Genomic DNA, 17,214 nt, shown 5'->3' with positions numbered 1-17,214 from the left:
GGGTCCTCAGCAGCAGGCCCCGGAGGAGAAAGGACCTCTCCCCACTTCTAGGCCAAATCCCAAGAGCTTGCTGACTCAGATTAGCAGACCCCAGGATGGAGAAATCTATAACCTGGAAATCTGTAGATCCCTCAAAAATAAAGTAGTAAGACATTTATTTCACACCTGACCTGACATATCTACTTAGAACATTAAATATGCTAAGTGCTTACTTACCAGGCATTTGCAGTCAAAGCTTACATAAGATTCTCATATAATATCCAAAACAACCCTGATACTTAAGTATCATTCTCCTTAATCTATAGATTAGGAAGCCAAAGTGGAGGTAACAAATCTATTACTTAGACTTTTTGCTAAGCTTCATATGATCCCCACTACACAGAGCCTCCTTCTGGCTTTGTGACATTTTGTATACTTGAATTTTATCAAGGTATAGCTTTAAATTTACCCATCCCAGTGAGAAAAAAAACTAGTTTACCTGAATAAATATGCTTTCATCAAATCCTTTTCACTTCCACAGTATCTGGATGTTTCTTCTGTGACACAATTAACCTTTAAAAGATTATATTTAACACTTAAGAGTATAGAGCAAATGGCAGAGTTTCTTGGTTAGGGAAACACAAAGGAAAATTAAACACTGCAGTGTATCTCCAGATCACATTTCTTATTTTACTTTTTTTCCAATTTGTATGCAATAACTGCTCACTTATTCAAGTGCTGGAGGTAACCCAGAGAAAGGAACCCGGAAAAAGGTTTCTATACCAAAAGTTATATTAAATCATACCTAATTCAGTTCAATCTTATGAAGGAAGTAGGAAGTAATGAAGTAGAAAGGGAAGGAAACAATAAAGGCAAGACAAAAAAATCATGGGCAAAAGCCAGGAAACAGAGAAGTGAATGTTAAGTTGGAACCACGGAGCATCTCAGTAGCTGGAACACAGGTATAACAGATACTGCTGGTTCCCCAACCCAAATCCATCCCACTCTTTTTGCTTCACTAACAGAATGTCACTAATAGCAAGTATCCCCATTAAAAGACTTTTCCAGACTCCCCCAACAGCTAAGGATCGCTAAATAATGTTAGGAGAAGTCACAGGTTTGGAATTCCTAGAAGGGTCTTAAAGGGGGGTTGTCTGGTACTCATGGGCCTCCCACTCCTTGCTGACAAAGGAAAAAAACCTAACAAGATAGGTAGGCAGCAGCAGTCATCATGGACCATAAGGCATCCTTAAACGAGAGACCCTTGCTAAGGATGGTGAAACAGGAAGAATGAGTCTGAGTCCCTGATGATTTTAGAGCAGCCACAACACTCTTGATAGCTTACAATGAGGACCCTATGTGAAAAACACGAGGATGATTCTGGCAGCAACATGCAGATGAAATGGAAGGCACGAGAGCACAAAGGCAAGGAAGCCAGCTGACAGAATTATCACACCAGTACAGGTCAAAGCTCCCCTCATAGCTCTGTCGGTAAAGAATCTGCCTGCAATGCTGGAGACCTGGGTTCGATTCCTGGGTCAGGAAGATCCTCTGGAGAAGGAAATGGCAACCCACTCCAGTATTCTTGCCTGGAGAATCCCAAAGACAGAGGAGCCTGGCAGGCCACAGCCCATGGGGTTGCAAGAGTCGGATACGACTTAGCGACACCACCACCACCACCACAGGTCATGAAGGGCTTCCCTGTGGCTCAAACTGTAAAGAATCCATCTGCAATGTGGGAGACTGGGTTGGATCCCTGGGGCAGGAAGATCCCCTAGAGGAGGGCATGGCAACCCACTCCAGTATTCATGTCTGGAGAATCCCATGGACAGAGGAGCCTGGAGGGCTACAGTCCATAGGGTTGCAAGGAGTGGGACACCATTGAGCGACTAACACTTTCACTTTCACAGGTCAAGGATGACGAGGGCCTGAGGTAAAGCAGAAAAGGTCGGAAGAGATTCAAGAGACTTTTCACAAGCACAAAAAGTAAAACTAAGATGACTGAGCATATAACATGCAGCATGGGACATAGAGGGGAAGGAAAGAGAGAGAATGAAGAGGTTGTCAGACAGGGCAAGTGGGCTGCCAGCAACATAACTTACCAAAATCAAGGTTGGAAGAACAGTTAGTATTTTGTTTTGGATTTTGTTAAATTTGCATTTTGTTTTCTTTTTGAATGGGTTTTTCTTGTTTTTGGTTTTTGTTTTCAGGTTAACTTTAATGGAGTTCGAGGAAGTACACTAACAAGTGGAAAAGCCACATTTGTTTTATTTTTTAAACAGCTACTAAAGGAGAACTGATACCCAGAAAAGATATGAGGAATAGAGAACCAGAATTAAAAGTCAGAGTATAGTCATAACCAAAAGCCATGAATTTTACTGTAATTAAAAAAAATTTTTTTAAGTCAGAGCATAGAGGATGGTTGATATTATGATAACAGATTTGTCCCTTCATTCACTCAAAACACGTTTGAACACCTATCATATGCTAGTCACTATTCTCTTCATTGGCAGCACAGTTAGGTTCCAAATTAAAATCTTTCTCTTTAGAACTTATATTCTAAAAGCAGAGACAGACCATTTAAAAACTAAATAATATGTAATATTAAGTACTATGAGGGGAAAAAATACTTACTACAGGGATAGTGTATGACAGAACGTTTTAGGTAAGTCATCAAAGAAGGCTTCTCTGAGGAGGTAACATGTGAACAAAGAACTGAAGTAACGGAGTGATGCATGCAAATATATAAGTATGTGAAAGAGATGAAGGGGAAATACCTGCAAAGGCCTTATGGAAATACACATCTAGCAGGTTCAAGTAACAAAAAGACAACTAGCAAGTGTCAGGAACAAACTGAGGAAGGTGGAGGAACAGAAAGTGAGATAAGAGGAAGTCAGTATCCAAAGAGGAGTTTTGATTTTAACATAACTGTAATGGGAAGCCTTTCTGAGATCTGATACATGTGGAAAAGGGTTTGGTGAGACAAAAGTGAAAGAAGAAAGACCAAACAGGCAGCTGTTGTGGTTTCCCAGAGGAGAAGTGAGGAAGTTTGGACAAGATACTGGAAATGAAGAACCAGAAGTGGTCAAATATGCATGGTTTTAATAGTAGAACCTGAGTGAAAGTGAAAGTCACTCAGTTGTGTCCGACTCTTTGCAACCCTATGAACTGTACAGTCCATGGAATTCTCCAGCCCAGAATACTGAAGTGGGCAGCCTTTCCCTTCTCCAGGGGATCTTCCCAACCCAGGGATCGAACCCAGGTCTCTCACATTGTAGCCAGATTCTTTACCAGCTAAGCCACCAGGGAAGCCCAAGAATACTGGAGTGGGTAGCCTATCCCCTCTCCAGCGGATCTTCCTGACCCAGGAATTGAAACTGGGGTCTCCTGCATTACAGGCAGATTCTTTACCAGTTGAGCTACCAGGGAAGTAGAACCTGAAGGACTTATTAATGGATTGGTTATGACAGAAAAAAAGATGACCCAAAGGTTTTTTTGTTTTTAAATCTACATTGATAAAGTAATATAGTCACACCAGCTTTCTTTTGGTTATTATTTGCATGATATAGTATTTTTCCTTCATTTACTTTGAGAGTTTCTAAAGCCTTAAAGATGCATTTCTAAATATCTTACAATTGGGTTTGGTTATTGTTCCCAGCCTGACAATCGTTTCCTTAACTGGAACATTTAGTCCATTTATAATTTAGTGTTTTCTTCATCTACATCTGCCTAAAGAAATCTTAACTTCTGAAGACAATCTCAAAATGCTACTTTTTGTGAAGTCTTTCCCAATACCATAATATGACGTCCACTTCGATAATCATGTAAGATTTCTTTCTTTTAAACCTCTATAGCATTATATTTGTACCTCTTATATGACCAAGTTCTGCCAGTTATTAACATGGTCTGCAGGAATTCTCTGGCAGTACAGTGGTTGGGACTCCAAGCTTTCACTGCCAAGGGCCCAGATTCAATCCTTGGTCAGGGAGCTAAGATTCCCAAAGGTGTGCAGTGTAACCAAAAAAAAGGGGGGGGGGTGGTCTGTGAATGTGTTTTGGATATCTACTCTCCAAAGAAAAAGTCTGGGATCTTAGTCATTTTTCTATCTTGAGAAATGGAGTATTTCCTGCCATATCAGTAAACAAAGGATGTCACGGTCATCAGCGATTGCAGCCACCACCGAAAGTCAGCCCTGAGAAAACTCAGGATGTGAAAATATAGGATACTGGTACCAGATAACAGAGGTACACATATCAAAAGAATGATTTTAGTGAGCCCAGACTCTTGCATATTCCTATACACAGAAAAGCGCTAAATTCCTTAACTTGAGATACCTGGCTTTCCTTTAATTAACAGCAATCAGTTTGAGATTCAGACTAGTGCCCTTTTTTGGAAAACTTCTACATAATCTGATTGATCCCGTCACCTCCTCAGAGCTGTTCTCTCAGGGTTACTTGAGGTGCTGGCTCCTGGGTTTTAAGTCCCAAAAATTCCGTCCTAAGAAAACATAACTCTCAACTTTTAGGTTGTGAATATTTTTTAAGTCTATAATTCAATAAGAGACTAAATAATATGTAAGCTTGTTTGAATCTCATAAACAGTACTGAGTATCTACTATGTACCAGGGACTGAGCTAGGTACTCAAGGTCTAGGTCTGTCTCTTTCAAGACAGGTCTATCTCTTTCACCATAGTTTCCTTTCCACATAACTTAGAGTTCTCAACTGTAAAAGGTTTATGAACTGTTAGTTCATAAAGGTGATCTTTAGGCATGAACCTTCATTTTCTACTCCAGTTAGCAGACACATAGTTACTAGTCATTAGTTTACTGACTGCTAGATAAACAGTGTGATTATCCCTTTCGAGTGTCATACCAACCCAACCTAGTATTTTATTTCTAAATCTCAATTTTTATTCAAAGCTTGAGCACCATTATCATTCTAGAGCATAAACTGGTTCACAGTTAATGGAGATCCTGAGACCTCTATACAAAGAGAACTGACATTTTAAAAAAAGATTTTTTTTAAGGTATATACACGCATGCTTAGGCAGTCGTGTCCAATTCTTCGTGATCTTGGACTACAGACCATCAGGCTCCTCTGTCTACAGGATTTTTCTGGCAAGAATACTGCAGTGGGTTGCCATTTCCTTCTCCAAGGAATATAACTATGACATAATAAGAAATATACATTTGGCCTCTACCCCTCGTTCCTGACACAGAGCTTCTGGTGGTGGTTATGGTGGTTTAGTTGCTAAGTCATGTCTGATGCTTGCAACCCCATGGACTGTATCCCACCAGGCTCCTCTGTCCATGGGATTTCCCAGGCAAAAATACTGGTGTGGACGACCATTTCCTCCTCCAGGGGATGTTCTTGACCCAGGTCTCCTGCATTGCAGCAGTCTTCTGCATTGTAGGCATATTCTTTACTGACTGAGCCACTAGGGAAGCACCTAAAACCTGGTAATTTCCTGAATGATGGAGTGGTAGGAGTATCTATTGTTCTAATATTTGGTCTTTTAACCCCAAATGTAAGAGTTTCTAAAAGTCTTGGAATCTCTGGTAGTGATAAGAGTGTCTGTCTGTATCCAAATGAAATGACTGGCAGTTGGGGCCCCTAGATAGCTTCAGGAAGGGGGCTGGTTGCCAGAAAAAGGCAAGATTAGAGAGTGGTGACTTTCAGCCCCACTTCCCAGCTCCTGCACTTGAGACTCGTCCAGATCTTGCCCATGCATTTCCTCCTGGCCATTCCTAAGATATCCTTTATAAGAAGCCCGTAACAGTTAAGAAAAGTCTTTCCCTGAGTTCTATGAGTCACGGTAGCCAATTATGGACCCTGAGGAGGGGGTTGTGAGAACCCCCGTTTGTAGCCAAGTTCTCCAGAAGTCGTAGGAAACCTGGGGATCTTCTCACTCCCTGTGACTGGGATCTGAAGTGAGGGCAGTCTCACAGGACTGTACGCTCCCCTGAGGCATCTGTACTAACTCTGGGCTGTTGGTGTCAGAACTGCTTGGTGTGGAAAACACACACATTTGGCGTCAGAAGTGTTCTCTGGTGAGAGTGAACAGTTTCCCTTTAAAAGTCACAGTCAGGTAACTTGTCTATGTTTCCTGCCCTGGGAACTCAAGCTGCAGGGATCAAGAGACACAGGAGCCATCTCTCAAAGGAGGAAGGTGAATGAACTAGAAAAGAATAAATGTACACAGAAAGTCAGGGAGACACTAATCTGAAAGAATTTAATAATCACTGGGTTATTAATCATTCCACTTTCCGAGGTACAAATTCTAAGTTTAAACTAAATGAAAGGTTCATCAAGCTATTTAAACCATGATGCATCTGGAAATTTTCCATAATACTCCACAGCAAGTTTGAACACTTTGAGAAATTAAATATGTAATTTCAAGTTAGGCTGTCTTAAAGTTTTTCTAAAAATAAATATGATAACCACAACATAAGCAATTATAAAGACAGAATATGAAAGAAAAAACAAAAACACACATTTCAATAACTTCAATTCTGGTTCTTCAGTTTGTGCTAATAGAAATGTTTTAATAGTTATGAATATCTATTATGATATATTTCTCAGGCAAAATTAAAAAAGCCTATATAGAAGACTGAAAAAATGACACTATAGCTTCAATAGAATGGTTTACAAAATAAAGCTCTAAGAATTTTAAATAGCTTTTTCCCCTGTATTGCCACTAATTTGTATAACAATTTGGAACCATCTATACTTCTGCTTATTCTTATGAAAAAAAGATAGAAAAAATATTTTTCCAGTTTGAAAAAGATGTGAAACAACACATTATTTTTAGACACTCAGTCTTAGGTCACACAGCTGTAAACTGTTTGCCACTAATCATCTATTAATAAAAATATGTTTTTACCTTTGCTACTGAAATTCCATAGTCCTGGAGAGGTTTAGCAGCCTCATTCAGTTCTTCAAGAAACATAGAAGTTCTTGGAGACTCTAAAATAAGAAATGTTTTATGAATGTTTTATGACTTGCCCCTTAGGAAAAATGAATTTTTAAAATTAAAGCCCAAAGCTGCAAACTGCAAAAGAAATATATTAGTTTGCCCAACTACTATGCAACAAGTGACTAAACAAACCAAATTACATATTTTTGTACCCTAATTCCTATTGCCTCATTATTCTTATGTCTAATATTTTTATCATGAAATACTTTCATTTTGTGACCTTAAGAGCTTTATGAACATAAAGTAGATAAATAAATGTTTAATTTAAATGGAACAGTTGTCATTATTTTTCCAAGTTTAATATTATATACACAACATACATGTACAAAAATTTCAAAATGATTTTAACATACCATTTTCAAATCCTAATTATAATAAAGTATTAGTCGCTCAGTCGTGCCTGACTTTTTGTGACCCTATGGACTATAGCCTACCAGGCTCCTCTGTCCATGGAATTCTCTAGGCAAGGATACTGGAGTGGGTTGCCATTCCCTTCTCCAGGAGATCTTCCAGACCTGAGGTTCGAATCCAGGTCTCCTGCATTGGAGGCAGACTCTTTACCTTCTAAGCCACCAGAGAAGCCCTATAAGGGAGCCAACAAATATGTGAATTCACTTCACTTACTAATTCCAAGAATAGTATTTTTTAAGGCACGAGAAATTTTAATAGAACCATGACAATGATCAGTTATGTTCAATAGTTGTATTAATTAATTCAGTATAATTAATAGTATGGTTAAAGCAGAGTATTAAACTTAAGCATTAGTATTACTATATCTAAAGTTTTAAAACACTTTAAAAATATTTTCATGCTAAAAATATCAAAATGTTTACTTTTAGAAATGGCGATGAAATGATATTACTCATAGCTAATTCTCACCTAGTATTTACTGTGGATTAGGGACATGAGCTAAGTCACTTAATCATCACAACAAATTTATAAAGCACACACTATTTCCTCATTATGGATGACAAAAAAGACACACGGAGAGATTAAATGACTTGACCCCAGTCACAAAACAGGTCAAGAAGCAAAGTCAGGATTCAAACCCAGGTAGGCATATCATAGTAGCAGCTTTAAAGCACATTTTATTAATCCTGACAGTGAGTTCTCCCTGAGCATAATGATTAAACAACAATAGAAACATCACAAAAATCACATTAAAATATAAAAAATACTTACCAGCTTGACAAAAATAAACTAAGGTGGCTTTTCCTGGTTGCAATGTACTGAAGAATTTCTGAGGACTCAGCTCTGGAGAGTCTACTGCTGATGTATAAAAAATGCACATCATGACAAAAGAGATGCCAGCTCTAAACACACTGAAACTGGAAGACATCATCAGCCGTGGCTGTATATGGATGGGAGAATCTGTTTTCTTTACTGCTGTGTTCTGTTGCCCAAGACAATACCTGGCAGGGGTAGGTATTCGACAAAGTTGTGCCCCAGGAATTTGTTAAATGAATGAATGAAGTAAAATCTGTAAAAAGAATAATATAAGAAATTAGTCTCAGGTTTGATTTTGATAATACTTTACTATTTCCTTCTAGTACAAATGTGAGAGGGGACGATATATAATGACACTGATTTGACAATACTATTAATTTTTGATACAAAAGATATCAAAGATATCTGGAAAACATAATACTAAGTATATTGTGTTTAATAGCTATTTACTGGTGTGTGTGTGTGTGCTCAGCTGTGTCTGACTCTTTGTGAACCTTTGAACTGTATAGTCCACTAGACTCCTCTCTCCATGGGATTCTTCGGGCAAGAATACTGGAGTGGGGTGCCGTTTCCTCCTCCAGGGGATCTTCTTGACTTCAGGGATCAAATCTGAGTCTCCTGCATCTCCTGCATTGCAGGTGGATTCTTTACCACTGAACCATCAGGGAAGCCCCACTTACTGGTGTATGTTAAGCCGTCATTTCTAAGGATTCTAAAATTAATTCTCAAACATTATTCAACCCACCTTTTTTAAACAGGGCATTTAGTCATTCTCTACCTAGAGTGGATTTACAATTAATACCCAAATAGCAATTAAAACCACTAACATGAAAATGAGATCCAAAATATATGTCTACATTCTTTTTACTTTAAATCCTCTAGCATAGGGGTCCCCAATCTCTGGGATCTAATGCCTGATGATCTGAGGTGGAGCTGATATAATAATGATAGAAATAAAATGCATAATAAATGTAATACATTTGAATCATCTTGAAACCACCCTTCCTGCCCCCCACCCCCATACATGGAAAACCTGTTTTCCACAAAACTGGTCCCTGGCACCAAAAAAGTTGGGGCCACCTACCTTAGAGGCTATCTACTGAAACTATGTAAGAGCATTCCTTCCAAATATACATTTAGTAATTTTTGATGGATTTAAACAGTTTAGAAACGCAAATCGCTCTTTCAACTCATATTTTAATTCAGTTCTATCTTCTGAATGCAGATTTAGTCTATACACCATCTTCTCATCTTCTTTCATGCTGTACTTACTCCCATGCTGTCTGTCCTCTGTGTCCACTGTCAGTTCTCTCTGCTTATACTTCCGCTACTTTCAAATTTCTTTTGAACAATTTCTTCTTTCAGGAAGCTTTTCTACTGCTGATATATATTATCTACATTTCAAAGAAGATAGTTTGGGAAAATTAGGGTTTATATTATTAAACATCATACTTTTAGAAAGTAAAGCTACACCAACAGGTATAGGTGAGAATTTCAATTTTAATTTCAAATAGATTCCTTATCTTTTAAGCAAAAGATCACTATGTCAAAACAGGAGACAGGAAAAAAAAGTAGCAAGAATTACTCATAAGGATAGAAGTGGAACTTTTCAGTAAAGAATGAAGAGATGAAAGAATGAAAAACTTAGGGGAAAAAAAATCATACTAAATTAGACATTTATCATTTCAGTGGTCATGAAGACCATTTACTCTTCAATTAAACATTTCAGGGGTAATGAGAAATAATTTAGTTCTCCAATTTACAACAGAGCTGATAAACTGAAACTCCATATACCTTGCTCTGTCAACACTATAAGCACAGAAGGCTGTCTCACCAACAGTTTAACAGCTACTGTACAATACGCCTGGCTTTCTCTTCTTCTGTCACAGTCACTGAAAATACTCAGATGGTGGCTGTTTGTCAGCACAGGTCTCAGATGGGGTGCAGCCCAGAGAACCCCCAGGTGGTATGCAATGAATATATGACATAGGAAGAAATAACCTTTGTTGTCTTAAACCACTGAGACTGGTGTGGCAGGGGGTGGATTACTGCAGCATAATCTAGTTTATCTTCACCAGTATACAAATTACAAGTGAGGTGCTGCCTTAACAAGAACCCCACACATAGGCTCAGGGGCCAAGCAGCAGGAAACTGTTCTAAGACTACTCAAGGAAACTCTTTCTCTTCAAGGAAACACAGAGACAGGACCTCAACAAATGTTTCGTGTTAAGAAATAACAAAACATTTGATGTAACTGTCGCTACAATAATTTGGAAGTGAGAAGTATCTAATGAATTTATGAGCATGTAGCTAGGTTCATGTGTCTAAAGAACTTATTGATGGCCCTAAGAGAAGAGGCTGGAAGACAAGATGAGTCATATGTGATAGTTGCTGTTGATTGTGTTTAACAAGGAAATAAAAGAAAGGCACTCAAAGAAGCACCACCATCTAAAAGACTAGCTGTTCCAATCTTAAAACAATTCCTAACCCCACCTTTGCAGGGTATAGGAAACACTGACAAAACTGCTCAGCTGCGGAAAAAAGCCATATTCTCCAAAGTCCAACTCAGATGTGGCCAAAGATGATAAAAATCGAAGGAACACTTGCAAGCCAAAGCCAAGGACCATAAAGAACTATGCTCAAGGGCATGTGCTAGAATATTAACTGTTTGTCACTGGTCTACAGGAGAAGGCAATGGCAACCCCACTCCAGTCCTCTTGCCTGGAAAATCTCATGGACGGAGGAGCCCGGTAGGCTGCAGTCCATGGGGTCCAAAGAGTCAGACACGACTAAGCAACTTCACTTTCACTTTTCACTTTCATGCACTGGAGAAGGAAATGACAACCCACTCCAGTGTTCTTGCCTGGAGAATCCCGGGGACGGGGGAGCCTGGTGTGCAGCCGTTTATGGGGTCACAGAGTCAGACACAACTGAAGCGACTTAGCAGCAGCAGCACTGGTCTACAATAATGAGAAAAACACAGAAATTGACTATAAATGTTTAGCAGCTTTTATAGCAATTTCACAAAGTAAATTGTGGGTGACTAGTGGGCTAGTCAAATGTTAACTAGTCATTTGATATGCTTTCTTATTTCATTTTTCTTATACTTTGAGCTCTAGCAACATCCGTCCAGCAAGGTTCCAAATCGCTACAGTTCAGTGTCTGGTTTATGTCTTCCATGCTTCTCCTCTTCAAATATTATTCATAAGAACATGTATTGTAGTTATATGTCCCTACAACTACTCTGTGAATTCAACAGTGTAAGGGAAATGGATAATTTATGAAGTCCAGAGATCATGGCTACTAAGCAATACTCAGAGATCCCAGACTTTGAGCTTGACACAGTGACTGAATGCAAGTTAGGGGTCATCTCTGCATGGAAGAGCCAAGGATGAAGAACATACAGGAAGAAGAATATAGTTGTGTTTAGTCACTAAGTCGTGCTTGACTCTTTGTGACCCCATAGACTGTAGCCTGCCAGGCTCCTCTATCCATGGGACTTCCCAGGAAAGAAGACTGGAGCAGGTTGCCACTTCCTTCTCCAGGGAATTTTCCTGACCCAGGGATTGAACCCACGTCTCCTGCATCGGCAGGTGCATTCTTTGAAGTACATATAGGAAGGAGACTATCTACTCACAAAAATGGGAGAGTGTCCAAATGTTCCTAGGTCTCTACACATGTTAAAATTCTGCTTCCCCACTTCCTTGAGTTACATATGGCCATGACTTGATTTGCCCAATGAAATGTGCAAAGTATCATATGTAACTTCCAAAAGCTTTTAAAAGTCAATGTGTATGTGTCATGATACACTTTGTCTCTGCCACAATGATTGAAAACACTCAAGCTGTTGAACCAAGTCTCAGGAAGAGGACAACATGGGACAAGGCTCCCAGCCTACCAGTGTTAACATAAAATAAACATCTTGCTTTAAACTTCTAAAGATTTAGGGTTGTTATTACACTATTTCCCAGCCTAGCCCTATTTGTTTTAGTAACAGCTAAGAAGAGAGTGACTTAAACATAAACACATATCCTAGATTTTAAAGGAATATATTTCAAAGAATTCACAAGAAATTGACCCAATTTCACTTTAGGAAGATTTTAAAAGGGAAGATGACTCTAAAATGCAACTGACTGTTACCACAACCAGTGCCAATATGAAAAGAAAATGAACTCATGTGCAAATATTTGCCAATACTACACACAGACACCTCCCCACAAAGTGCAGACTCAACCTTTCCACCTGGAAAGAGCCCTCAGTTCTTCAATACGATGCTCCTGGCTGAATAATCAGAGTTAGTATGTAAGATATAACTTCTGCTTCATCCCTAAACTCTAAACAAGTATGCATGCACAGGTCATTTAAAAGTTGGGGGAAAGTGTGTGACATTTAACCAAGGACAAATAGAGGATGACAAACACTGTAAGAATGGATGCATGAAGTTTTAGTACAAAAAGGGCTAAAGCTTGTAAATAAAATGTTAACAGCAACAAAAGTTTGTTTTGCTCAGCACCAGAATTCTGAGAAAGGAGGAGGAAGTACCTCAGGAGAAAAACACTGATCCTCCTGCTAGTGAGAGGAGTGGACAAGGATTTGCTCTTCTGTGCAGATGGAGCAGCTGGTGGCCCTCTTCAGTTGGAGCAATCTCATTTGGGAACTGGGTCCTATAAATAACAACACTTGGCAAACAATTCTTCTGCTTTCAAATGTTTGAAAGACCACTGTGCTAATCTCCTCTCCCAAAACAACAATATTCAATCATTGTGCATCAGGGACACATTCCAAATTTTAGGTTTTCCAGGCACAAGCTTTTCTAGAAGACCCTTGGTTAGTTTCCTCTGTAAAGGCCTAAATTCCCCTTATCATTAAACATAAAACTAACGGTTTCCGCTTTTGAGAAAGAGGAAATCAGTAACTCTAAACATTAAACAAAATACACCAAAATCTGCAGGCATCATTCTCTGGTAAAAGCCATACTTCATATTCTGCAACAAATGGGGCATATAGTACTTGCAAAGTTCCTCTAAGAATATCCTGTCAAAAATTATCTTTCTTAAAGTTTAACAGTGCTATTGGAAAACAGAACCTGTTCACTGAACCAGCCTCCAATAAAATGCTGATTAGATCTCATAAATGATAAATCTCACAGTTTATCATTTATGACCCAAAGGAGGCAATAAAAGGAGTCAACACCTCTCCACTTAAAGAGTTTCCCTGAGGGAGTGAGGCAAATCTTCTATCTACACCTCCCCATATACATGCCCCCAAAAAGGAAGGAGAAAAAGGTGACTATCCAGATTTCCTATGACTCTGAAATTTAAAAAAAAAGATCTCACAAGTAAAGATGTGAAATGAGCATGTGTGTGCGTGCTCAGTTGTGTCCGACTCTTTGCAACGCCATGGACTGTAGCCTGCCAGGCTGCTCTATCCAAGGAATTCTCCAGGCAAGAATACTGGAGTGGGTTGCCATTCTCTTCTCCAGGGGATCTTCCCGACTCAGGAATCAAACTTGCGTCTCCTGTTTCTATAGCATCGGCAGGCGGACTCTTTACCACTGAGCCGCCTGGGAAGCCCATGTGTGGTTTACTCTCACTTTGAGTAGAGAATTTTGGGAAAAAAGAAAAACCCCTTCATGGAGAAAATCTATTCATGACCTGATTCACTGATTATAAAACATGCAAAAATAAAACATGCCAGAAAATAAGTGGCTTTCCCGATTTGGCAACTGTTTAAAAGCACATAACTCTGAATCCATGCTTAACTGATGTGCTTAAGCACATAACTGCAATCAGTTAATTCACTGGGGCGAGGAGCTCTCTGAACCCTTTCAAATCAGTGTACTGTCCTAACCACATTCTCTATGAATCTATGAGGCAAATGCCTTAAGCTGCAAAAAAAAAAATAAAATAAAACAACCACCAAGATCCTTCTGCAGAGCACTGATGTTGGATTAGGCCTGTGAACTTCTCCAAGTTTGCCTACTGCAGGCTGGCTGCACAGGACAACCTGCTCAGCTGAGTGTTCCAACTGACGGATCTTCACAGAACAGTACCAGACCTCAACATCCATCAGTTTGTCCGCACACCCTATACAGAACCCAAAACACAGCAGCATGTGCTGCCTGGCTGAACTACTGTCCCAGTCTGGAGACGTTTACCTTCGCTGTGAATCTCTTAGCTAGGAAAGAGGGCAGCAACACGCTTCTTAGGATGGTGAGTTAGGAAAGGCTGAGTCTTAGCTACAGAAATAAATGTAGCAGTAGCTTTCACACGGATACTTAAATAACGATGCGCCACCCATCCTAAGGGGAACACAAATGATTCTCTCATCGTTTTGCTCTACTTGGCTCATTTTGTTACCAAACAACCCTGAGCCCTAGATAGAGCACAACCACCCACCCACACACAGGTCCAGATCTTTGAAGGAATACATCTGGAATTCAAGAAGCACAGACTATTCCCCTTCCCCTTTTCCTCTCCAGACATCCATCAAATACTTAAAATTCTGATTCTCTCGTTTTGCCTAACTTAACGCTCACAGCATCTTCCCAAATTCTAAGTTTTAAATGCCCACTTTCTCCCTACTCAGAGACGGCTTCCATACCCATCCCATTCTCTTTCCACTCTCTTCTGGAACATGTCTTGAGGGAGGGAAAGGTCTCTTCCTTAGATCTTCCGTTCAGCCTTCGCCTCATTCCTTACCCTCTCCCCACAAAGAGCTCACGTTTTATAGGCGCTCACGCTAGGGAAAAAGAAGAAAACAAAACATCCCTGAGAAGCATCCAGGTGAGGCCCTATTTAAGCCAAACTCCACAGCCGGGTGGTGCGGTCGTTGCTGAGGGAGACCCACCAGGTCCGAATGCCGGCAAGCATCCCTGCTTGCAGACACCATAGCCCTCGTCTCCAGGACCCGCGCTGCCACCTACGTACCCGAGACCTGAGGACAAGCCTTGCCGGCTGGGATCTGGTCTGCGGACCGACAGTTCTCTCCACGTGAAGGATGAGAGCCAGAAGGCGGGGCCGTGCTTTGCCTGCCCAGTAACCGCGAACCGCTCCCCCTACCTGCGAGTTCGCTGTCCTCCCGCCTCCGCAGCCGCAGCCTGCACCGCTCGTCTGAGTCGTACCGCTGGGCAAAAAACAACCCACGAGGCTCCTCCCTGTCCTCGTGGGCCTTACGTGCGGCCTCTCCAGCCAATGGGAAGCGCAGGGGGCGGGCAAGAGCCACCCGGTGACAGGCGACGTCTAGCCCGCCCGCCAGCGCGAGTAGGCCGTGCAGTAGTTGGGCCAATCCGCAGCGTGGTTGGGGAAAGAACGGGAGGGAGCAAGCGGGGAAAGCGAACGCCCAATCAGGTCGTGGGGTCCCTGAGCGACGGGTCCTGTGGCCTGTGGTCTTCCGAGCGCGGCGCCCAGGGGGCGTGCCCTCCTGGGCCAATCGGCTGGAGCCCAAGGTGCGGAGCGAGCGCCTCAAATGCTCGGGTTTCTCAGCTGATTGTCTCCAGCCGAGAGTTGTTTTTTGCATCTACCAAGCCGAGCCGGAGCAGGAGGAGCCGAGACCCCTGGGGGTGGGGGGGGCGGGGAGAGGAGGCGGGGTCCGAGGAGCCGCGGCTGCTCTCCGCGGGGCTCTGGGTCCTGTCACGGCGCTTCCTGGGGTTGGAGGTTGGGGTGGGTGGGGGGTCAGGGGGACATCCTTCTCCCCCTCGACGGCGGCTCCGAGTCCGGCCCCTTCCTTCCCGCGCTCTTTCGCCCGCCCCCCAGCCCCCTCATGAGGGTGTCCGTGCCGGGTCCGGCGGCCGGCCGCGAGCCCTCGACGCCCGGCGGGGGCGGCGGAGACGCCGTCGCTGCCGCCTCAGGCGCCGCGGTGCCTGGCTCGGTGCAGTTGGCGCTGAGCATCCTGCACGCCCTGCTCTACGCCGCGCTCTTCGCCTTTGCCTACCTGCAGCTGTGGCGGCTGCTCCTATACCGCGAGCGGCGGCTGAGTTACCAGAGCCTCTGTCTCTTCCTCTGTCTCCTGTGGGCAGCGCTCAGGACCACCCTCTTCTCCGCCGCCTTCTCGCTCAGCGGCTCCTTGCCCCTGCTCCGGCCGCCCGCTCACCTGCACTTCTTCCCCCACTGGCTGCTCTACTGCTTCCCCTCCTGTCTCCAGTTCTCCACGCTCTGTCTCCTCAACCTCTACCTGGCGGAGGTAAGGCGGGAGGACCGGCACGCGGGGCCGGGCGGGAGAGTGGGGCCGCCGCGTTTCACTCGGGCTGAGGATCGGTGGCGGCTTGGGGGTGGGGTGGGGTGCGGACCGGCAGAAGCGGACCCGAGAGCAGCCCGGGGAAACTGAGGCACGCCTGGAGTGTGCGCCAGGTTTCTGGCCCTAAACTTAAGCAGCCGATTGACTCGACTACTGAGGGGCTTGGGGAGTTGGGGGGCGAGGGGTGGGGGGCTGGTGAGTGAGAGTGTGTTTTCAGACAACTTGAAACAGCAGGACCAGCCTTTGTTTGGCGTCCTGGCCCTTGTAAGCGAAGGTGTCGGTGGCACCGACAAAGTGGCATCGCAAGAAGTGGCAGCCGGGGTAGCTCTGCCGAAGCTGGACTGTGTTGAGAGAGGTTGGATGCTGAGGTAGCAGCAGCTCTGCTGAGGCTGGACTGCTGCCAGCCATTACGTCACCAGGCAGAGCTGTTCCTCTGCTATTGTTACTGCGTTTCTTTTATTAGAAGCTTATATTCCCTCCTGCATCTCCTTTCCCTGGGCTCGATAAGCTTCACACAGATTCCGTTCGATAGTTCCCCGGCGGGGTTAATAATCAGTAACCAATCCCGAGGGTCAGTATAAAGACCTCCGTAAAGCCCCGAGTGTGTTTGCCCCAGTGGCTTCATGCCTCAACTATTTATTCTACCTCCTAAAGCCTGGTCTTTTTTATTTTTTCCAGCTAATTAAGAGAAAATACTAGTTTAACCTGCGCCTATTGCAGAAACAAACCACCAAACTGTTTTTGCAATAACTTGCTTAATAGCTGGCACCTAATCACACCCCCTTTCTCTTTTATGA

General features: G+C 42.6%; 2 protein-coding genes across 5 annotated transcripts in view; one reads left to right on the top strand and one right to left on the bottom strand.

The window, feature by feature from the left end:
• Positions 1-15,313, bottom strand: part of TXNDC16 (thioredoxin domain containing 16) — an 89,373-nt gene extending 74,060 nt beyond the window's left edge. Inside the window, exons 1-6 of one of the 4 annotated variants that reach the window (XM_043470779.1) lie at positions 15,244-15,313; positions 12,725-12,846; positions 9,455-9,576; positions 8,138-8,435; positions 6,863-6,945; positions 479-552 (exon numbers count right to left, since the gene is read on the bottom strand). In XM_043470779.1, coding sequence (XP_043326714.1) covers positions 479-552; positions 6,863-6,945; positions 8,138-8,297 — 317 coding nt within the window. In that variant the 5' untranslated portion in view covers positions 8,298-8,435; positions 9,455-9,576; positions 12,725-12,846; positions 15,244-15,313. The other 3 variants (XM_043470781.1, XM_043470780.1, XM_043470782.1) reach the window with 3 other exon arrangements.
• A 509-nt stretch (positions 15,314-15,822) lies between these two features.
• The window catches only part of GPR137C (G protein-coupled receptor 137C), a 58,851-nt gene continuing 57,459 nt past the window's right edge, over positions 15,823-17,214 (top strand). The window contains exon 1 of the mRNA XM_043470778.1: positions 15,823-16,363. Coding sequence (XP_043326713.1) covers positions 15,944-16,363 — 420 coding nt within the window. The 5' untranslated portion in view covers positions 15,823-15,943. The remainder of the gene's footprint in view (positions 16,364-17,214) is intronic.

This window comes from Cervus canadensis, chromosome 6, assembly GCF_019320065.1.
Source record: "Cervus canadensis isolate Bull #8, Minnesota chromosome 6, ASM1932006v1, whole genome shotgun sequence".
Taxonomy (NCBI): Eukaryota; Metazoa; Chordata; class Mammalia; order Artiodactyla; family Cervidae; genus Cervus; species Cervus canadensis.
This window is presented reverse-complemented; position numbering and strand designations above follow the sequence as displayed.